Here is a 24,483-nt window from a genome sequence, read left to right as displayed (position 1 = left end):
AACATTCTCGTACATGCCGATCGTGGATTTTTGCCTGCCTTTACCACAAACCATACTGATCTACCGGCCATACATATTTTGAAATCCCATGATACAATTCTAGAATAGCTTTCTGTATCAGGATGCAGCTTCTATTAGTAAGTTAAAAATAGCTACTAACTATTAAAGTTAGCAGTTTGTAGTGGTTTCTAACTTATATTACCATAATCCAGGGTTTTCTTTAACATGTCATCCACTGACAAACTAACATTTATGATCTAACACACCGTCGGGAAAAAATAAATAGTACGCCTGGAAAGACAACATCGTTTTTGGTCCGATAACGCCATATTCCACCTGGAGGGCAGTAGATGTACTGATGATGGTTTCAACAATGTCCGCCAACAGATACCGCAGTTGCACAGCTACCAGAGTGCCATCAGTGTATACCCATTAATTCGGAATGCTCACAGCCAGATGGTTCAGTGTGGTGCAGACGAGTGAAGCAAGCAGGCTACCATGTCACAGAGACGCACTCGTGCTTCTCACGTCTAATTGAGTGAGTTTGAGAGGGGTTAGATTGTGGCCTTCCGAGTGGTGGCTTGGTTCTTTCGGAGAACTGTCACACAAGTTGGACATGCTGCGTCAGTTGTGCAATGATGCTGGAATCAGTGCTCATGTAAACATTCTCACACCAGTAGACAAAGTTCTGGACGCCCACCCATAAAAGACGCCCACCAGGGTCGTCGTATTGTAAGGGCAGCACTGACAAGTCGCACAGCTACAACAGCACAGGTGAAAGGTGTGCTGAGCCTAGATGTGTCAACACGAACTGTTACGAACCAGTTATTAGCTGTGGGACTTACGGCACGGACTCCTGTAGCCCGTCTTCCACTCGCGCCACTGCTCGACGGGTGTGGTCAGAGGATCACGTGCAGGATGGCGTGGCGCGCCGTGGTCTTCAGCGATGAAAGCAGATTCTGCCTGCATGCAAGTGACGCTCATTTTGTGTACGACGTAGATCTGGTGAGCGCTGTCTCGTAGAGTGCATTCGTCCAAGACACACTGGCCGCACCTAAAGTCTTATGGTCTGGGGTGCGATGAACTGGACCTCTGGACTTGTCTCCAACCGAGCACATGTGGTATATGATGGGACGAGAAGTGGCTCGTGCGGCACGTCAGCAAATAACTACATGTGGAAGGGCATAAAGAGTGGAATGACGTATCCCATAACAGTATTTGCCACCTGTACGACCGACTGGATGCCAGAGTTCAAAAGATGGCTCTGAGCACTATGGAATTTAACATCTGAGGTCATCAGTCCCCTAGAACTTAGAACTACGTAAACCTAACTAACTTAAGGACATCACACACATCCATGCCCGAGATAGGATTCGAACCTGCGACCGTAGCGGTCGCGCTGTTCCAGGCTCAAGCGCCTAGAACCGCTCGGCCACACCGGCCGGCGATGCCAGAGTCAGCGCCAACCTTGCCTTCTCTGAAGCTACACCATTTAACAAAATGGGTGTTTCAGCATGGGTCGATGTCTGTATATCTATTCTATATGCACTGTTGCAGCTATAAATCTTGAGAGAATTGGTAAGCTCTAAAAGGGTGTACTAGTTTTTTCCGGCTGTATATATCCATATATGAGGACGCACTCGGTTCATTTATGTGGATCGCAAAGTCTGTTCCCGAAGAGCCGATTGAGTTGCTGACACTCCGGGTAGTTGGGACATGATGCGATTGAGGTTGCCTCCGTATTCACTGGATGTGAAGCTCGCTGGTTGTCCTCAATGCTGTAAAGAAGTCGTATTGCTTCTACTTTGGATCCTTCGCGGCAGAAAGACGCTCTGACGAGAACATTCTCATACCTGCCGATCTTGCATTCTTCCCTGTCTTGACCACAAACAATGCTGATGTAACGGCAATACATATGTTGCAGTCCCTTTATACAATTCTAGTATAGCTTTCCGTTTTTTGATGTTCTACGTCCGTCCAAAGTAAAGTTCTTGTCGTATTGAATAAATAGCAAATCATGAAATATTTTTCATTCTTTTTGACGTTCCAGTAACCAAGCTGACGACAGCTCCAACCCAGTATTTGAATATTTTTCCTTTACGATAAGCTTTAGTACACCTTCTAGATTTCAGCCTCAGGCCGTTTTCAAGTGCTACAAATGTCAAAAATCATGTAACTTCTATGGAACACAACTCATCGTCACAATATACCGTGTTTATAAAACCGAAGTTACATAGTGTAACTATGGCTTGTGTTCCACGCAGATCACTTGACACTTGACAAAGGCCTAAGGCTGAAATCCATATCTTGTAATAAAGAATATTATTAAGTAAAATGGCTGTATTTGAAGGTCCCTTACCGATTGTCGAGTACTGTAAAAAAAACCGATTGACACCCTGTTGTGAAATGAGCAAGGTAGTAATTTCTCTGTAATGTCGCTTCAAAAGGCAATCATTTTGTTTTATTTTGAAATACGAAACCTGTTATCCCTTGTCAGCTCGACACACACTACTGAGTTGTGTGCTTTGGTCCATACAGCGAAACTTTTTGTAGGGAGTAAAACAAACTTAACTTAGACCTCTTTCAAAAAAACTCATTGTGATTCACTGCAGATAAATAAATGGAAGCCAGATCACATTTTAACGAGTGTCTGGTTTAATTTTCTGAAGATCACAAATCCACAGCGGGTGTGGAGGTGTTCGGCAACAGTCCGAAAGTCACTCTAACCCAGGTCTCAAGAGAAATACGAGCCCTGCAACGAACTTGTCACGAAAGTCGGGTCGTCCGCCACACTTCGCGAACGCATGGCTCAGTACAGAGCCCACGGGAAATCAATACGTAACAGGAAAGGTACCAACTGAAGCTCTTAACTTTGTCGTGTACTATCGAGAACTTGCATGAATTTAAAAGCGCAGCCAAGAATTATTAAACTCGTCTGAAATAGATACTAGCTGTCCGCCGGAGGCGCCTGATGGCACTCTTAAGACATGCAGCGTCACGTGCTGAGTGCGAGGTACTCGCCTCGGCCTGTCTTTCTCGTCGGCCTCGCTTCTCCGCTTCTTTTGTCAATAGCTTTCGTCACAGGTTCTTTGACGTCATGCGTATGCTGCCGCTTTCCCCAACGGCGTCAGCGCAAGAGAAGAGCGTACTGCGTTGCGGTCGCATTTCATAATCAGGAACAAGAAAATAGTGTACAGATAAACACAAACACTCCGTCACAAAACCTGTGTCAAATATAAGACATATCCGATAAGATATTGATTTTTTTCTGTTCCTAACGTGCATAAGTGAGGCCGGAACTATTAATCATCGTAAGAATATGTTATATTTCATGTAGGTTCTTTTGTGTATCGTTCAAGCACGACCACTTTTAAACTGCAGAGAAAATTGTCACATGTATGTAAGAACTTGTATTCTGAAATGTATAATGTGAAAGTAAACCAGAATTTTAGTTATAATTGTTCATAAAATTTTAGTATTGTAGAATGTATAATCTTCAGTTTATCTAATAATTATCATTTTTAACCACCAGTTGTGCAGCTAAAACAAGCTCTGACAGGTTACTTAAAATAAACTATTACAATGTCTTAGGACTTTCTAAATTAAGAATGGAAATTCTTTCCTATAATGTTCCTACTGCTGACAACTAAAGCAGCTGTTATGAAATAATCTTTTTAATGAGCAATTTTAGGCAATATATTTACACTAGAACGCATGTCAGTATTAGCAAGTGTTGGCTTAAAAGACAGTCATGTAAAATAATGAGTGTCATTCATGTAATACCCTGGTAAAAACTTCTGCAGAGCAGTCGAAACAACTCTGGCAACATGTGGTCCCACCCTTACACAGCTGCCATTAAGTCCTGATCTCTCTCCTGCCTTACTTCTGTTCTGTTAAAAAAAATTAATTGATTTCAGAAGAGAAATAACGAGTTACGAATATTACAAGAAATATGTGCGGATACTATACACGTCATGATTAATTCTGATATGCCTATCGTTTACTTCACTCACGGGAAACTTAAAACCTAGTGAAGCAAAATTAGAAGCGAGTAATGATGTCAGGCTTATATAGAGGGCTTCAGATGAAAACAAGGCAGATGGAAAAAAAGCACGTAAACCAGTCATTATTTCAAAAGTGATCGCCATAACTGCTAATACAGATTGTGAGACAGACGGTCAATGTCATCATGGACAAGTGTTTGCGACTGCCTACGAAAGCGTGATTCTACTCAGGTGTGGACCTCTTCGTCCAAGCAGACCTACGGCCACGAATGTCTGTTTTCAGAACTGCAGAAATCTGGAAATCCCCCGAGGAGAGATCGGGACTTAATGGCAGCTGTGTAAGGGTGGGGCCACATGTTCCCAGGGTTGTTTCGACTGATCTGCAGAAGTTTCACTGGGAGGCCTTTACACGTCCTTCAGACAGTCCCAATCTCTCGTCATACGACCTCCATATTTTTGAAATCCTAAAGAAATAGCTTCGTGGCCGTCGATTTGCTTCGGACGAGGAGATGCAGGCTTGGACAAACTCATAGTGCTGTAGGCAACCGCAGACATTTTACCTTGAAAACACTGTGCGTCTTGTCTCACAGGGCGATAAATGTATGAAGAGCTATGGCGATGACTTTTTAAATAATAAATAGTTTACTTAATTTTGTTTTCCATCTATCTCGTTTTCATTTAACTGTCACTTCTATAGCAATACACAGGGTGAGGCAGCTGTCATAACACCCCTTGTATCTCCCAAACAGTAATAGAAACAAAGTTGCCGTTTGGACAGTGAATTGCAGGGACAGAGGCTACTTGAATACATCACATTTCATGTTTGTGCTATTTTTTTATTACAGAGATATGAGAGCATCTTTGGTTTTTTAAATGGAACACTATGTTAAATTTTCGCGTAACATGATGGGCTTGAAAAGACGGTTTCAAATACGTGTATATCATAATATTTAGGCGAATAGTTTTTGATACACAGATATGTTCTCGTTTCGTGTTCGTCCTTCGAAGCGGCGTTGTCCGATGCGACCTTTCCTGTTGACCACTGAGGAACTTAACAGGGAAGGCGATGTTTTCCTGCTCCTCGATAACGCCGCAAGGTGACGCACGAGGTAGCTGGGATAATGAGACATCGCATTTCTGCCACAGTTTCTTGGAGCAGGCATGTGCACCAACGAAGAAAAGTTAGATATGCTTCCAGTGTATGGTGAAAGCAGAAGAAATGCTGTTACAGCAATACAGCGCTATGGAGAGCTGTATCCTGATCGTTAGCGTCCTACGCGCCAACTTCTTGCATGTATTTGCAAGAAACTACTTGAATCGGGATGAAGGAACGCCATACAGAGGACAAGGCAGAAAACTGCAACTGGCGAGGTACTTCAACCCGTTCTAGCGTTGACGCATAACGACCCTACCGTTTCGTCGCGACGTATCGCCTCGGAATGTGGTATGAGTCAGAGAAGCGCTCTACGCATATTGCACCGGCATAGATTTCACCCGTTTCACCTCTCATTATATCAAGCACTCTCCGATGCGGATTTCTAACAGCAGGTTTGCTCTGCAGTGCCTACAAGATGATCCGTATTTTCACCGGATGCTTTTTACTGATGAAGCGACTTTCACCAACCACGGTAATGTGAATTTGCATAATATGCATTACTGGTCAATAGAGAACCCTCTTGGCTTCGAAAGGGACAGAATCAGCAACCGAGAAGTGTTAACGTGTGGTGCGGCATCGTCGGAAATGTCATTGTGGGACCGTACGTCATTCCGTGTTTACTAAATGGCAATAACTATGCACAGTTCCTGCGAAACGTTCTGCCCATTTTGCTGGAAGAGGTACCACTAACTACGCGTCAGTGCATGTGGTTCCAACATGACGGCTGTCCTGCTCACTCTCCCCGTGTGGCTACAGAGCTGTTAAATGGAAAGTTCCCGGATTTTTGGATAGGACGACGTGCTGAAGTGAAGTGGCCAGCCCGGTCTCCTGATTTGACGCCTCTTGATTTTTTTCTGTGGGGAGCAATCAAACATAAAGTGTATGCTCAAATACCAACTACGCCAGACGATATGATACAACATATCATCGAAGCGTCCACTGATATCTCACGTGACACCCTTGCAGCCGTTCACAAATTATTCGAACGGCGACTACAAATGTGCACTGCGGCAGAGGGGAAGCATTTTGAGCACATTCTTCAGTAAAGTTTTGTATAATGTATAGTATGTATTTTGCATCTTTGTATGTATTTCCTTCGTATTGTGAGCAACAGTAAATATTTTCAAACAAAAAACAAACACGTTCGAAATAATTGAGACCAATAAGGGCCTCCTCATTTACATTTGTATTTCTATTACTTAAAATGTATTAACATCTTGTAGTATTTTAATACTGTATGTTGTCTACTATTTTGGTATCACGTTTGTCAAATAACTGAATAATATTTGCGCGACATCATCAGTTAATTTTTGCGCAAAATATCGCAGTATGTATTACTATTGTCGGGTAAATAGGCGTGTTTATCTAAGGACTGACTCTCGACGTTTACCATGTACTCTACACAACAGGAAAGGTCGCATTGGAGAGTGCCGCTTCGGAGGACGAAAACGGTACGAGAATATATCTGTGTCTCAAAAACTATTAGTCTAAATATAATGATATACATATATGTGAAACCGTCTTTTTAAGCCCATCATGTTACACGAAAATTTAACATAGGGTTCCATTAAAAAAACCAAAGATGACCTCATATCTCTGTAATAAAAATAATGGAAACATGAAATGTGGTGTATTCAAGTAGTCCCTGTCCCTGCAATTCACTGTCCAAACGGCATCTTTGTATCTATTACGGTTGGGGAGATACAAGGGGTGTTATGACTTAGCTGCCTCACCCTGTATAAAGACAAGTCGTTGCTTAACGTTGTTTCCACGAATATTGAAAAGGACTTGATCGATTCACTTCAAAGTTTAAGGCGTTACTCTGATGAACATTCGGACGCACATATAATAGGTAAATGTAGTTTTCAAAATTATCGACAAGTTATAGACCGATTTCCTTCAGATTTTCACACAATACACGAGTAACAATTCAGAATCACATGGACTACATTTTTTTAAAACGATAATGTGCAGGTTGTCTGTTAAAACTGCGAGAAGAAAAATGCTTTGCTGCAAAAATATGCATCTAAGTTTTGTTTCTTGCTATCACTTTCGACTACGATAGCAAGGCATGTGAGCCATTAGACAAACTGTTTCCTATTTACATATTTTTCTCCTTATACATATTTTCAAACATAAATTGTATTGACAACAATGTCACTATTTTCATTTTTCCTTCTTGCCAGCGGTTTTACGGAAAACATGTAAGATGTATCTATCGATTATGATTAGAATAATACTACAAAATTCGCAGAAATTTTTTAATGCTACCCATTGGCAGATTAAAAGTGTACGAAATACTAGGCTGCTATCCTCGCAGATGCAGAGCTGGAAAGGTCTCTTTCTCATAACATGTATACTAATTGTCCCAACCGGTTTACTCACTCATGTTAAGCGACTTCAGTTCCCAGTGAAGATGTCGTTTGCAATAACAATAAACAAAGGTCAAGGCGAGGGAGTGGAGTAAGGAAGGGGGAGGGGGAGTGGGGAGGTGATAAACTTAGTGGTGGGGGAGGGGACGGGCAGGAAGAGGGGGAAAGGGTTTTAGGATGTATACCCAATTCCCACACACATTTAGCAATTCCGAAACACTGCCGCATTGACCAATAAATCATTAAGTGAATTTGTATGAAAGGGACAAATAACAGCAATCATATAGTTTTTTTTTTATATACGTAACAGATGTGTCGTTCAAACAGTGAGCTTTCATGACGTGTCCCAACAAAATTATCTACATGTACACCTACACTCCGCAAGGCAGACTATGGTGTGTGGCGAAGGATATTTTGAGTACCGCTGTCGTTTTCCCGTTGGGGTCGCGAAGGTTGTGCAGGGAGAACGAACGCTGGTAAGCCTCTGCGTGAGCTCGAATCTCTAATTTTCCCTTCGTGGTGTTTTCGCGAGATGTGTGCAGGACTTAGCATCAAACTGGATAGCTCTTCTAGGAACTGTTCTTTAACAACAGACCACTCCGTGATGCACAACACCTCTGTTGTAGCGTCTGGCACCGGCATTGGACGAGTATCTCCGTGACCCTGTAACGAAACACGCTGCCCCTCTTGATTCGGGTCTTCTCTTTTTCCTCTGTGAAGTGGTTCCATTGATGGTTCGGCAATCGTGTAATCATACAATGAGTCTTTCCGCCTATGTATGAGCAACACATTCATCCTTAAATATTTCACCATGTCCTTACTTTTCCTCATATGTATAGGACATTGCAATAACATAATGAACAAATTATTATCCACCAAACATAATTACAAATGTATTAGACGTGATTTATTGTCAATATTTGAACGGTATGTTTCTAAATATGACACAGATAAAGAGAAAAAAAGACTATAGAACGACGCACACACTCAGAGCCAGCTAGAGAACATTTTTCCACCCGAGGGACTAATCATTTGGCTCTCCCTTTTCTCTTGTACGCTTTCGGTTAGTTTTCGCTACTAACTGTGATATACACTGTATACGAATCTTGCACTGGGGCGCCCCCCGCGGCCGTACTAAATTATGATACGTTCTATAAAGAAATTTTAGAATTGTCGCGCCTCCTCTCAGTTTGGTGCCCCAAGCGACAGTTTGTGTCGCTGTGGCCTTAAACCGGCTTTGCATAAATTGCAGCTAAGATTTATAGAATTGCAAGCTGAGAAATAAGCGATGCTTCTCAGAAAAAGGCTTAAAACGCATACAACATGATACAGAGGTACAACGATGTGCCAGCCAGGCGCATCCCACTGTCTTCTGGCTGAGCGAAAACTCACCGGCACGTCTTGTGAAGAGACCCACGTAGCGACCAAGGCCAGTGCAAGGACCGCAACAGTAGCTGCCGTCTCGGTCTGCATGTTGGCTGCGACTGACCGGAGACGCGCCGCCGCCGCCGTATAAGCACGGACAGCACCCAGCAGCTGACGCATTTCTGTCCCGGGCTACTTGGAAACGGCGCCAGTTCCAAGTTCTGAGAAGCTGGCATACACTCTTTTGTGTAGATTAGCTGGCCAATTCTCGTGTTTCAACAAAATGCATCTACACTGAATGCGATAGCGATACGCACATAGGCGCTACAGTCTGGAACCGCGCGACCGCTACGGTCGCAGGTTCGAATTCTGCCACGGGCATGGATGTGTGTGACGTCCTTAGGTTACTTAGGTTCAAGTAGTTCTAAGTTCTAGGGGACTGATGACCTCAGAAGTTAAGTCCCATAGTGCTCAGAGCCTTTTTTTTATTTTTTTTTTTTTTATACGCACATATGTAGATGGCGGTGGCATCGCGTACACAGGGTATAAAACGGCAGTGCATTGGCGGAGCTGTCATTTGTGCTCAGGTGATTTACGTGAAAAATTGTACCACCTGATTGGCCGCTCGATCGGAATTAACAGACTTTGAACGCGGAAAGTTAGTTCGTGCTAGACACATAGGACATTCCATTTCGGAAATCGGTAGGGAATCCAATAATCCGAGATCCACAGTGTCAACACTGTGCCGAGAATACCACATTTCAAGGATGACCTATCACAACGGACAACGACCTAAAGCCCCGGCGTTTGCGTAGAGATGTCAGTGCTAACAGACAAGCAATACTGCGTGTAACAACAGCAGAAATAAACGTGAGGCGTACGAAGGATGTATCCGTTGATATAGTGAGGCCAAATTTGTTGTTAATGGCCTGTGGCAGCATATGAATGACGCGAATGGCACGACATCGCCTACCGCTCGTCTCCTGGGCTCGTGACCATATCGGTTGGACGCTGCACGACTGGATCACCGTGGTCTGGTCAGATGATTCCCGATTTCAGTTGGTAACAGTTGTAGCGTTCGAGTATGGCGCGGACCCCACGGAGCCGTGGACCCAAGTTGTTAACTAGGCACTGTGCAAGCTCGTGGCGATTGTGTGGGCTGAGTTTACAAGGAATGGATTGGGTCTTCTGGATGTTCGTCTACTTGGAGATCATTTGCCGCCATTGGTGGACGTCATATTCCCAAACAACGATTGAATTTTCATGGATGACAATGCACTATGTCACCGGGCCACTTTTGTTCGCGTTTGCTTTGAAGAACATCCTGAACCATCCGTGCTAATGATTTGACCACCCAGATCACACTACATGAAGAACATCGAACATTCATGTGGCATAATCGACATGTCAGTTCGTGTACAAAATTCTGCACTGGTAATCTGTTCACAATTATGGACGGTTGTGGAGGCAGCATGCCTCAGTGTTTCTACAGGGGACTTCCAACGACTTGTTGAGACCATGTCACCTTGAATTGCTGCACTACGCAGGGAAAAAGAAGGCTCAACACGTTATTATAACGTATCAGATGACTTTTGTCACCTCTACGTACGTCTGTATATTAGTAGCCTCGTTACAAACACGGCCCATTTAGTTCCTTCCGAAATCGATTTTTAGTGAATTCTTACGCTAAAGATGATGTAGGATCTGAATGTAAAAGTATTTTTTGACAAAAAGGGGATAGGTGTAAGTTAATTTAGCGTTAGAGAATCTATCGCAGGTAAAAAAAAAATAGTTAACAGATTGCAGATCGGTAAATCTATCCAAAGAAGGCACGTGTTTTGGAAAATCGCACATCGCAGAGATCGACCGCTGATGGCACGTAATTCCCAAGTAGTCTGATGAATCGCATGCCACGAAAAGGCTATGTATGGCATTATGGTTCCCTGTCTGCAACTCGTTTGTCTAACTGTTAGGCATTGTTGTCTGCTTCCGCTTCGACAAGCACAAATTGAAGGAATGAAAGAAATGGTTGCTGGAGAATGTAGGCTTGGCAGCAGAAATGAGAAAAGAGAAAGACTGAGTGAGTTCTGAAATAAATTTTAGATGACAGTAGCAAATACTCTGCTCAAAACTCACGAGAGGAGGAGATGGTGTACTTGGAAAAGACCCGGCAACGCGGGAAGGTTACAAATGGATTATATTATGGTCAGTCAAAGACTGCAAAATCAGATACTGCACTGTAAGGCATACCCAACTGCATATATATCAAATCACAATTTAGTAATGATGAAGGGTAAACTGAAGTTGAAGATAATCGTCCGGAAGAAATTGCGTGGAATGAATACTGTAATGATGAGGGGGGGACGAAACGCGTTTCAAATTCGCTAAAGAGGTAATTTCTATGACGAGGTATAACATACTAGGCAGCTCAGTCGAAGACGAGTGGATATCTAGAAAAACAACCACAGATGTTGGAAAGACAAATATTGGTAAGAGAAATGTAACACAGAAGAAACCTTGGGTAACAGAGGAAATACTTCAACTGATCAACGAAAGAAAGAAGTGCAAAGTTATTCAGAGAAAGACAGGAATACAGTGTATATAAATCATTTAGGAATGAAAGAAATGAGAAGTGTTGGACAGCCAAGGTGAAATGGCTACTGGTCAGATGTGAAGAAATCGAAACAGAAATGATTTTCGGGATGACTGACTCAGCGTACAGAAAAGTTCAAACATTCATCGGTGAAATTAAAAGTGATGGTGGTAACATTAAGAGTGCAATGGGAGTGCCACTGTGAAACGTAAAAGAGACAGCAGATGGACTGAAAGAGTTTACTGAAGGCCTCTATGTGGGAGAACGTGCCTCATGATGGGAAAGAAGAAGAAATTGGAGTCGATATGGATGACATAGGAGATCCAGAATTGGAATCAAATTTAAAAGAGCTCTGGAAGATCTGAGATCAAATAAGGCAGATGGGACAGATAACATTCATTCGGAATTTCTAAAATCGGCCAAACGACTATTCAGTTTGGTGTGTACAATATATGACTCTGGCAATGTTTCATCCGACTTTCGGGAAATCATCCACACAATTCAGAAGACAGCAAGGACAGATAAGTCCGAGAAGTATCACTCAATCGACTTAAAAGCTCATGTATCCAAGATGCTGACAAGAATAATATACAAAAGAATGGAGAAAAAAATTGAGGATCTTTTTGATGATGCTGAGTTTGGCTTTACGGAAGGTCTAAGCAACAGAGAGGCAGTTCTGACGTTACGCGTGATAATGGGACCAATACTGTAGAAAAATCAAGATACGCTCAATAGGATTTGTGGACCTGGAAACAGCGTTCGACAATTTGAAATGGTGCAAGATGTTCGAAATTCTGAGAAAAATAGAAGAAAGCTATAGGGAAAGATGAGTAATACGGAATACGTAAAAGAATAAAGAGGGGTCAATAAAACTGGAAGGCAAAGAACGAAGTGCTCGGATTGAAAAGGGCGTAAGACAAAAATGCAATCTTTCACCCCTGCTGTTGAATTTATGCTCCGAAGAAATAAAACAAAGGTTCAAGAGTGGCATTAAAATACATAGTGAGAGCATATCAATGATAAGATTTCCTGATGACGTTTCTATCCTCATTGAAGATGAGGAGGAACTAAAGATTCTGGTGAATGGCATCAACGGTCTAAGAAACACATGTAGGGACTGAGATTAAAGAGGAAAATAACCAGAGCAGTGAGAAGTAGCAGAAATGAGAGAGCGAACAACTTAAAATCAAAATGGGTGATCATGAACTACACAACGTTAAGGAGCTCTCTACCTTCAATGAAAAATAACACTTATGGATAAAGCAAGAAAGACGTAACAAGCAGACTATGACAGGCAAAGGAGGCACTGGTGGGCAAAAGAAATCTACTGGTATCAAACATCGATTTCATTTTGAGAAAGAAATTTCTGAGTATGTACGTTTGGAGCACAGCATTATGAACAGTGGAAAACCGGAACAGGAGAGAATTGAAGCGTTTGAGGTCTGATGCTACAGAAGAATGCTGAAAATTAGAGGGATTGATAGATTAAGAAATGAGAAAGAAACAGTCAGGAACGTATGGAGACCAGTGACAAGAAGAAGGAACAGGATGATAGGATATATGTTAAGACATCAGGGAATAACCTCCATGCTATGAGGGAGGAGCTATAAAGGGTAAAAACTGTAGGGGAAGACAATTACTGGAAAACACCCAGCAAATAATTGAGTATGTAGGACGCAAGATGAACAGGTTAGCACATACCTCACTTAATCCAAACCAGGTCCCACAAATGTTTCTTTTTTCCCCTTGCTCCAGACTCAGATCCCCAAGCTGTTGAAGCTGAAGAAAACTATTTTTGGACAACTTAATTCGTTAACGATAAATTACAGAAAGTGTGCAAGGCATCTTGAGATTCATAGCGCCTGACAGACAGCATGCTGATTCTTGACAACATACTAAGGATATGCGACCACGGTTATTGTTTTAGTAAGAGATTGAAGAGTTAAATAAACAAATGCGTTACAAAAAATTCATATGAATTTTTACGAAAAATTTAGTTTTTCTGCTGATAAAAGCTCGACGTAAGATAAAGTCTGTGGCGTATTCGCGTGACCGGACTGTCGCTCTGACGACAGCTAGAGTGCAGCTCTTCTGGCCGCTCTGCCACTAGGCAGGGAAGAGCTGGTGAGCTCCTCATCCCGGCCACCTCGTACCCCCAGGAAACGACCTTGGTGTAAATTTTGACAGGAGGCTGAGAGAAGTCGGGGCCGTTCTGGAGAGATTGGAACGAGGAAAAATCCCCGCCCCCACCCACAGTTGAACCCAGGGCCGCAGACCAGTGCTCTACCCGCTAAACAAACACGCCCACTTTTTCTGCTAGTATTACACTAATACTGGATGAAAACAACAAAAAAGTAAAAAAAATTATTTACAAATTTCAAATTTCCATGCGTATGTCTTAACTTTTTGTTCTTTGTTAAAAAATATAACTGTTATATAACAAACCTTAACTGTGGCGTTAAAGACTGATCAGTAGTAAAGTAGCAGATACAAAGCTCTCGAGTCAGATTCCCTAATTTTTATTTGTCACTAGCTGTACCCGGCCACGCTTTGCTGTGGATCAGTCTGCTTAAATGGAAAAGAGAAAGCCCTCGTTCCTAATGTGTGTGGGCGTTGGATAGACACCCCAATCTCCTTCTCTCCCGTGTCTCTATCCATCTCCCCGTCCCCCTTTCTTTGTTCGTCCCCTCCTCCTTTCCCTACCCCTGTCCATCAACTCCTCTCTCTCTCTCTCTCTCTCTCTCTCTCTCTCTCTCTCTCTCTCTCTGTTCATCCTCTCCTCCTCTATATCTCCCCATCACCTCCTTCTCTGTCCATCTCTTCCTTTCCATGGTCTATTTCTATTTACTCACACCCCTCCGTCCTCTTCCCCCTTCTTTCTGACCTTGAGCCCTGTTTATTGTTATTACAAATTCACACCCTTTAGTGTTATTCTGATTATAAACCAATAAGTCAATAACACAACTTTCATGTTTGCTGACATCATTTCACCATTAAAAAGTATATAACCTATATCTGTCTAAAAGTATGTTACAGTAACGTGTTAAAATGTGAGGTAAATCGGAAAGGCACATTTTGAGATTTTTGATAACAATGTGTTGAATTTAAATATTACATGTAAATATTTATAATTTAAGTGTATTAAAAATAAACATATATTCAAGAATCACATACCTAAAAACACGCCTGTATTAGAATTCAACGTTGTGACAATACTTCAAAGAAATCCATAGAAATTAACGGAGATTTGAGATTCTGAAGAAACGAACATCTACGTTTGTACTTGTGTAGAAAATGTAGATGTTCCTAACCACATATCTCCGAAATTTTTTGACTAATTGCTTTGAAATTTTGACACAACGTTCCAATGATATACGCGCGTGTTTTTATTCAACTATTTTTTAAATATGTGTTATTCATATATTTATATATTTAATTATAGGAAAATGTTACAAAAATTTCAAAAAACTACATGTACTTTTAATATTAGTCATATATTAAAGAATCAGGTACCTACAAACACGCTACACTTAAATTTTAACGTAGTGTCAAAATTTCAAAGCAATCGGTGAAAAACTTTCGGAGGTACATGATTTTCTACAAACGAACATCTACACTTTTTATATACATTTATCGTTTTTTTTCTCACCTGGGGAAATGTTTGTTAATACGAAAGATGATAACCTGCACCATGGCTCGCAGCACAAGTTAAACTGTCACTGGCGAGGTAAGTCATCAGAGGTCGCAGGAAGGCGACGGAAAACAGGTCCAGCTGGACTATGCCCAGTAAAGCTTTGTGATGTTCAAACCAACCTTAGATTTGGTGAAGCTCTACCTTTCCATATAAGCTTTTGAAAACTGATCGAAATTGTATTTTTTGGAGCGTTAGCTACCACAATATTTTAAAGTTTTTATGTCGCAGAATGCTACGTTTATAACCGTTGAACACCGGTTGCTATGTGCCCCTTTAGTGCGGCAACATTGGAGATAGAACCTGCAGCATGTGTTTCGTCCAGAAAATATGGTCGAATAAATCGCAGAAGATCTCAAATTATGGTATGTTTGTTACATTTTTATGAGGGGTGTAACCACAGTCTGTCACTACGTAACTATAAAACATCTATTGTGAACCGTCAAAAAATTACAGGAAACATTAATAATATTTTATCAAAATATTGCGCCACACTGTGTAAAACAGCACAAAATCATCGTGAAATAGTTATTTAAGGATTTCACTGGAAATATAACGAGAACAGTCATCAGATAGTCTCCACCAGATGTTATATATGTCACGACCTCGTAGACGCAAGTCTCCCTCGTGAAACTGAAAATTATGTCTGCAATTTCAGTTATACCTCAATAATTCACGAAATTCTGTATTTATATATAAAAAAATTAAGTCTAAAATTCCTCAAGAACTACCGAAAATTTTAATTCTCAAACTCTGTATGCGCAGGTACTTGAAAATGAAAATCTTCCGAAACAGCTGTCTTAATAATCAGTAAATGTTTTAAGCAGTGATACTGGAACCTTAATAATAATGTCCTTTCATGACATATATTTCACTGCAGGCCCAGTAATCAAAAACTAACGACCACTCCTAATGATTTCATTGTTGTTTTGGGAGGCTCTTCAAATGGCTCTGAGCACTATGGGACTCAACATCTGAGGTCATCAGTCCCCTAGAACTTAGAACTACTTAAACCTAACTAACCTAAAGACATCACACACATCCATGCCCGAGGCAGGATTCGAACCTGCGACCGTAGCGGTCGCGTGGTTCCAGACTGAAGCGCCCAGAACCTCTCGGCCACTGCGGCCGGCTCGAAGGCTCTAATGACGTTTGCAAAAGAGAAATGCTCGTTGCACAATCTTCCATCCTGAATTTCCTGACTTCCGCAAGGTATTTTTATAGCTTACAGTCGCCGAATTACGACGTCAACTTTGCTTCTTTTTCCTAATGAAACTACATACTTTTTTTCTGTAACGTTTGAAAGAAGCTTCTAAAACTGCTTCAGCGACATAACGCGTACGGGACTTGATCAAACAGTGTCAACATAACAGCACCGCAAACCACTGTCCATCGTCAGGAGAAGACGTTCCACACACGTCTGCCCTGTTACACAAAATGTAAGCAGACGCGCAACTCAGGTGCGATTCATGCGTTTATTATCATATCTGTCGTACCAAGTGCTCAAAATGATGACGTTGAGCACTGCTACACACTATATAGTGAGTCTGGAGAATCAATAGTGCACAATAAATTTAAGCTGGAGTTAACGGCAGCGAAGGCCCATCTTATAAGCCATTTCATGCGTACAGGAATCGTCGGTGTTTCCTAGCAGACCTCTTGTTTTAATTTTCGCCACAGGTAGAAGTAAGGAAGCATTCAGTGGGTGTGCAGAGCAATTTGCGCTTCTGGAACGCCCGCTCCAATGTCAAAAAAAAAAAATGGCTCTGAGCACTATGGGACTCAACATCTGAGGTCATCAGTCCCCTAGAACTTAGAATTACTTAAACCTAACTAACCTAAGGACATCACACACATCCATGCCCGAGGCAGGATTCGAACCTGCGACCGTAGCGGTCGCGCGGTTCCAGACTGAAGCGCCCAGAACCGCTCGGCCACCAGCGGCCGGCCTCCAATGCCCTCCAGATATTCTCTGTAGAGGGTTCGTCGTTACATATGTGGAATGGATGTGACATCTGTCTTGTTGGTACCACACTGATTGCCTTATGTCCAGTGGGATATCTTCCAATAACTGCGTCAGCATATATTTAGATTCCCATGAATAAAACAGGAACCAATGTTGCGGGTCTCAAAAGACACGCGTCGAAAGGTGATGGACAAAAAGTTGTTGTATTCATTCACTTCTTTAGGTCACCGTGGACTTTCAGCTGACAATTAAGTGCATATTAGTGCACCTGTCCATGGTTTGTAAACGATGCCTCTTCCTTAAACAAAATTTTGCATAGTTACAGCACATCATTTTGCACTTTTCGTAAATAAAGTTCGGAGAACTTGTACCAAGAACTGAAATCTAGTTCTGCGACTGATTGAAGACTTCCTTGCTGTTTGAACTATATCACAGTCGCTGTGCACAAGGGTTCTAATGGAATACAACTTGAAAACCATGCATTTCTGATCATAAGGGCTGATGGCTCAGATAACTCTTAGAAGTAAAATAATAATTTTAACTTGGACTGAACATAGAAAAATTATTAGGCAAATCTATGTCTAAAACCAGTCGATAAGTAAACTGAATTCAATAAAATGAAGTAAAATAACGAACACTGCGGACACTAATGAAACGGTCAACAAATTTTAGACTTGTTAACGGAAAATTTTGAAGCATGTTGTTCTAAACGTTACAAGAAATGTTTAACGTTGCTGTATTGGAACAACAAGCAACAGGAAGGCAAGCGGGAAAGTGTAACAAGTCCCCAGCTCTAGCAGAAATTGTATTTAACATTAGAAGATACTTGGACAACAGAAAACAGTTAGTGAAAACAAATAATCCAGTTGTAAAGGGTGTATCTCATGGATCTGTTCTTGGCCCGTTCGATTTCATTACAATCTCGCGTTTATATAAATGATTTACCCCCGTTGCTCCAAATGGTGCAATGATATGTGCAGAGGAGACAACACTCGTCACAAATAATACCATCTCTAAAAATCTGAAACACAACATGGCTCTAACGATGCAGAGACGTGCAAAATGTACTGGAGAAACATGGCAGTAAAACTGAAGACACTGTATTCAATGTGAATGCTCCCATTCATGATAACAAAGCAGTGAATGTATTAACTCATACATCGGAAGCGCGCCGTGCTGTGGCAGACAAGCGTATGTCATCTGTCTGCTGTATAAGATGAGCAGTATCGATTATACATTGGTACATGTTTCTTACACTCCCAGATGAGTTATGAATACTACAGTGAAGTAATTCTGTAGGCCCAGTATCGGAGTTTAAATAGCAAAAGAACGCTGTCAGATGCATTGCACAACTTAGTTCACAAGAATCATGTAGAGATTATTTCAAACAGTTACACATAATGATTGTACCTAGCCTATTTATCTACACTCCTGGAAATGGAAAAAAAGAACACATTGACACCGGTGTGTCAGACCCACCATACTTGCTCCGGACACTGCGAGAGGGCTGTACAAGCAATGATCACACGCACGGCACAGCGGACACACCAGGAACCGCGGTGTTGGCCGTCGAATGGCGCTAGCTGCGCAGCATTTGTGCACCGCCGCCGTCAGTGTCAGCCAGTTTGCCGTGGCATACGGAGCTCCATCGCAGTCTTTAACACTGGCAGCATGCCGCGACAGCGTGGACGTGAACCGTATGTGCAGTTGACGGACTTTGAGCGAGGGCGTATAGTGGGCATGCGGGAGGCCGGGTGGACGTACCGCCGAATTGCTCAACACGTGGGGCGTGAGGTCTCCACAGTACATCGATGTTGTCGCCAGTGGTCGGCGGAAGGTGCACGTGCCCGTCGACCTGGGACCGGACCGCACGACGCAGGGATGCACGCTAAGACCGTAGGATCCTACGCAGTGCCGTAGGGGACCGCACCGCCACTTCCCAGCAAATTAGGGACACTGTTGCTCCTGGGGTATCGGCGAGGGCCATTCGCAACCGTCTCCATGAAGCTGGGCTACGGTCCCGCACACCGTTAGGCCGTCTTCCGCTCACGCCCCAACATCGTGCAGCCCGCCTCCAGTGGTGTCGCGACAGGCGTGAATGGAGGGACGAATGGAGACGTGTCGTCTTCAGCGATGAGAGTCGCTTCTGCCTTGGTGCCAATGATGGTCGTATGCGTGTTTGGCGCCGTGCAGGTGAGCGCCACAATCAGGACTGCATACGACCGAGGCACACAGGGCCAACACCCAGCATCATGGTGTGGGGAGCGATCTCCTACACTGGCCGTACACCACTGGTGATCGTCGAGGGGACACTGAATAGTGCACGGTACATCCAAACCGTCATCGAACCCATCGTTCTACCATTCCTAGACCGGCAAGGGAACTTGCTGTTCCAACAGGACAATGCACGTCCGCATGTATCCCGTGCCACCCAACGTGCTCTAGAAGGTGTAAGTCAACTACCCTGGCCAGCAAGATCTCCGAATCTGTCCCCCATTGATCATGTTTGGGACTGGATGAAGCGTCGTCTCACGCGGTCTGCACGTCCAGCACGAACGCTGGTCCAACTGAGGCGCCAGGTGGAAATGGCATGGCAAGCCGTTCCACAGGACTACATCCAGCATCTCTACGATCGTCTCCATGGGAGAATAGCAGCCTGCATTGCTGCGAAAGGTGGATATACACTGTACTAGTGCCGACATTGTGCATGCTCTGTTGCCAGTGTCTATGTGCCTGTGGTTCTGTCAGTGTGATCATGTGATGTATCTGACCCCAGGAATGTGTCAATAAAGTTTACCCTTCCTGGGACAATGAATTCACGGTGTTCTTATTTCAATTTCCAGGAGTGTACAACTGCCTTGTCTACTTTAAAGAAGATCTAAGTAAGTTTGGCTTAACGACAATTCACCATCATAACACAAGAAGTGGGCATGCAGATTGTGCTATAGGCTAGGCTAGCAAATCTGCAAATATCTTGGTCCTGTCTGCTTCAACAAATTACTTGGAAATGTCTGCACAGTGCAGTAAATGAATTGAAAACTGGTGTTGTGAAATGGATGAAAGTAAATAATTTTACTCTGCTCAAGAGTTCCTTGAGTCTGTGAAAAATTACCTACACTTCTTATGAGAATGTACTAACTATAAATAAACAGGAGGATTTATTTTGTATCCCGTAACAACGTATGACATGCTGTGTACCTATTTTATTTCTATATTCAACTGATCGTCATTTAAAATTTTAATTATCTATTGTCTTCGACATTCATCTAGCTAAGTAGTGCATTTATCTTGAGAACTGCTTTATTGTATAATTACTTACAGTTATTGTCACTTACTTAATTATAGAGTTTATGTATCTCCTATTATTTTCTTGCAGTTGGTGGCCTTTGCGGTAATAATTTTTTTAAACAATTGGCGGCACCTAATACATGAATATATATTATTTGTATTTGGATCGAATTTTTCCGTTGCGGTGTGACGTGACGAAAGTTAGAGCCAACGGAAGCTACCAAGACTGTAGCGCTGCTCTGTTTCGAACTACGGAACTGCTGGTGCGGTCATGACGTAATCTCCTTCCCGCGGTAGCCGCTAGAGGGCTGTCCGAGGCTAACATGACATCGGCTGCGAGCTGCGACTTCTTACCAGGCCGTTCAGACACAGGCTGATATGTTACCACGCACCATGCGCGTCAACTACTAAAATAACTAAGATATTATTTCGGAATAACGGTCTGTCTTGCTTCAGTAGCACAGAATTTTTTTGGTGGTCATCAGTATTCTGGCTATTTTCATTGGCCCCACAATGGATTCCTCTGCCGTGCAAAATTTTTCATCTTACAGTAACAGTGCATCCAAAACCTTCAATTATTTCTTGAATATATTTCAGTCTCTGTGAGACATGAATTTTTCCCGGCGTGTACAATGTTCAAATTACTTGTGAAAATGCAGCCGAATGACCTCGTATCGTATTTCAAGCCAAAACTTCAGGAAGGAAGCGCTGTGCACGGGAATTTAACCCGAACAATACCAACGTACTTTTGATACCGCGCATTACCAGGGGGAAGGGCGGGGAGCAGGGTACTTTATGCCCACTGCAGAAAAAGTTAAAAGAAAAACTAAATTCGGTAATTGTTGTTGAGTTAATATTAAAAACATACTTTTTAAAGAAGTACTGATGATTTAGTAGTGCCAGAGCATAAGAATATCTTTGAACACACTTGGCAACATAAACAAATTTTCACTAACGTGTACTACTAAATGGAGAGAGGGGACACTTCGTGTCTACCCCAACAAATTTTTTAAATGCAAATTTCCTTAACTGTTGTTGACGTTTATTCTCAGCAGCACAACTTATCAAAGATATGTTGATGTGTCAGTAAGATTCCGAACCTGAAAATATAGAAAATGATGTTCACTGAGGAAAGTGACATCTGCTACTGATACTGAAATTTTTGGGGTAAATTTCACTGCAAAATTTAAATCATTTATGGAATCAGGTAGGAGAATTCATTACAAACAATAGACACTTTTTTAAAAAAATATTTAAAATATAAAGTAATTGACTAGATTACAATACATTCAAAAGGTGGTTACAAAGTAGCCCCCCTCCCCCCCCCCCCCCCCTTGTATGTGAAGTTTAAGACTTCGATTTGCAGAGCGCACACACATACACACACTGTAAACAATAGCGCTAGCACCAACCAAAGATGAGCGACGTCACAAGTTATCGACGATAGCGAAAATAAATAACCAACGGAGCAGGTAACACTAACTACGTCCCTTTTTCCTGACAAGGGAGAGAGCGGTATCCCACGTAGAATTTAAGCAAAAACCACCATTTCTACTTATAAGGTTACTTGCTAACTTAAACTGCTTTGCTGGCCGAAGTGGCCGCGCGGTTAAAGGCGCTGCAGTCTGGAACCGCAAGACCGCTACGGTCGCAGGTTCGAATCCTGCCTCGGACATGGATGTTTGTGATGTCCTTAGGTTAGTTAGGTTTAACTAGTTCCCATAGTGCTCAGAGCCATTTTTAAACTGCTTTCTTAACAAAATTGTCCCAACAGCTGAAAGTGCATGCCAGAATCTCCGTGTTGTTATACGAGGTGCATTCAAGTTCTAAGGCCTCCGATTTTTTTTCTCCGGACTGGAAAGAGATAGAAACATGTGCATTGTTTTAAAATGAGGCCGCGTTCATTGTCAATACGTCCCAGAGATGGCAGCACCGTATGGCAGATGGAATTTTACCGCCAGCGGCGAGAATGAGAACTGTTTTAAATACTTAAAATGGCGACGTTTTCCTTACTTGAACAGTGTGCAATCATTCGTTTTCTGAATTTGCTATGTGAAACCAATTGAAATTCATCTACAGCTGAAGGAGACATGTGGTGATGGAGTTATGGATATGTCGAAAGTGCGTTCGTGGGTGCGACAGTTTAATGAAGGCAGAACATCGCGTGACAACAAACCGAAACAACCTCGGGCTCGCACAAGCCGGTCTGACGACATGATCGAGAAAGTGGAGAGAATTGTTTTGGGGGATCGCCGAATGACTGTTGAACAGATCGCCTCCAGAGTTGGCATTTCTGTGGGTTCTGTGCACACAATCCTGCATGACGACCTGAAAATGCGAAAAGTGTCATCCAGGTGGGTGACACGAATGCTGACGGACGACCACATGGCTGCCCATGTGGCATGTTGCCAAGCAATGTTGACGCGCAATGACAGCATGAATGGGACTTTCTTTTAATCAGTTGTGACAATGGATGAGATGTGGATGCCGTTTTTCAATCCAGAAACAAAATGCCAGTCAGCTCAATGGAAGCACACAGATTCACCACCACCAAAAAAATGTTGGGTAACCGCCAGTGCTGAAAAAATGATGGTGTCCATGTTCTGGGACAGCGAGGGCATAATTCTTACCCATTGCATTCCAAAGGGCACTACGGTAACAGGTGCGTCCTACGAAAATGTTTTGAAAAACAAATTCCTTCCTGCACTGCAACAAAAACGTCCGGGAAGGGCTGTGCGTGTGCTGTTTCACCAAGACAACGCACCTGCACATCGAGCTAACGTTACACAACAGTTTCTTCGTGATAACAAATTTGAAGTGATTCTTCATGCTCCCTACTCACCTGACCTGGCTCCTAGTGACTTTTGGCTTTTTCCAACAATGAAAGACACTCTCCATGTCCGCACATTCACCAGCCATGTTGCTATTGCCTCAGCGATTTTCCAGTGATCAAAACAGACTCCTAAAGAAGCCTTCGCCGCTGTCATGGAATCATGGCGTCAGCGTTGTGAAAAATGTGTACGTCTGCAGGGCGATTATGTCGAGAAGTAACGCCAGTTTCATCGATTTCGGGTGAGTAGTTAATTAGAAAAAAAATCGGAGGCCTTAGAACTTGAATGCACCTCGTATTCCATAGGATGGCTGGTGCCAAGACAACGTTCTGCAATAGCATAACTGATCGGCTATTGTAAGCGTGTCTGAAGCTTATGCTCGGTACACAGATTCTCCACGGTTCTGATAGCCTTACCAACATATTACACGCCGCAGCTGGAAGGAATACCATGGACACCCGCATTACGACCTGTACGGAACGCGAAAGGACCTAAATCTCTGACAGTGATCGAGATACACGTTTCACGCCATATTTTCACAAAACACGATCAATCCTGTTGGAAATACTCCCTACGGAAGGCAAAAAGACCTTAGAGAAATGTTGATGTAACTGTATTTTCTGGACAACACTACTGAACACACATTAAGCAGAATGGGTATCCACAGCCTACGGTTGTTTACAGGCAATATGTAAAAAAAATTATCTCTTCATTCAAGCAAATGCTGCCATTTCCGTCTTCGTTAACAGTTTGATGATTTAAGGGCGTCCATTTCTTGAAGCATTGTTGCAGATTAATTACGCATACAAGCGGTTATTGCACTACTATAGAATACCGTTATGATTAATTCAAAACTCTTATATCATTTCAGTTCATTTTTTATGTGTCTCTGTGTTGATGTTTTTCCATACTATAATTATAAAGACAAAGTCTGTTCCAGAAGAAAATGTTAGCAGGCTGTTATTCACTTTTATTGATTATCAGAGGAAATTTAGTGTCATAAATGAGAATCAGAGACAGTGTTTTTCAAATAGATACAGACGCTTGAGTCCCAAATTCATTTACAAAATCAGTGCAGAGTTTAACGTTCATCACAAGACGGAAAGAGATCTTACAGTTTCAGAAACCTAAGAGTAAAGATTTCATCACCACGCTGGTTGGTTTGACCATGGTCATGGTCTTGTTGGAGGTGTTATGGCTTGACTTACTCCATGCGG

General features: G+C 42.5%; 1 protein-coding gene across 3 annotated transcripts in view; it reads right to left on the bottom strand.

Moving 5' to 3' along the window:
* LOC126475154 (inter-alpha-trypsin inhibitor heavy chain H4-like) overlaps positions 1-9,050 on the bottom strand; it is a 121,410-nt gene extending 112,360 nt beyond the window's left edge. For all 3 annotated transcript variants that reach the window (XM_050102774.1, XM_050102791.1, XM_050102783.1), the window contains exon 1: positions 8,925-9,050. In XM_050102774.1, the coding sequence (XP_049958731.1) occupies positions 8,925-9,005 (81 nt within the window). In that variant the 5' untranslated portion in view covers positions 9,006-9,050. The remainder of the gene's footprint in view (positions 1-8,924) is intronic.
* Positions 9,051-24,483: the final 15,433 nt, after the last annotated feature.

The sequence above is a fragment of the Schistocerca serialis genome, chromosome 1 (genome assembly GCF_023864345.2).
Source record: "Schistocerca serialis cubense isolate TAMUIC-IGC-003099 chromosome 1, iqSchSeri2.2, whole genome shotgun sequence".
Classification (NCBI taxonomy): domain Eukaryota; kingdom Metazoa; phylum Arthropoda; class Insecta; order Orthoptera; family Acrididae; genus Schistocerca; species Schistocerca serialis.
Note: the sequence above shows the minus strand (reverse complement) of the source record. Positions and strands in the feature narration are given on the sequence as shown.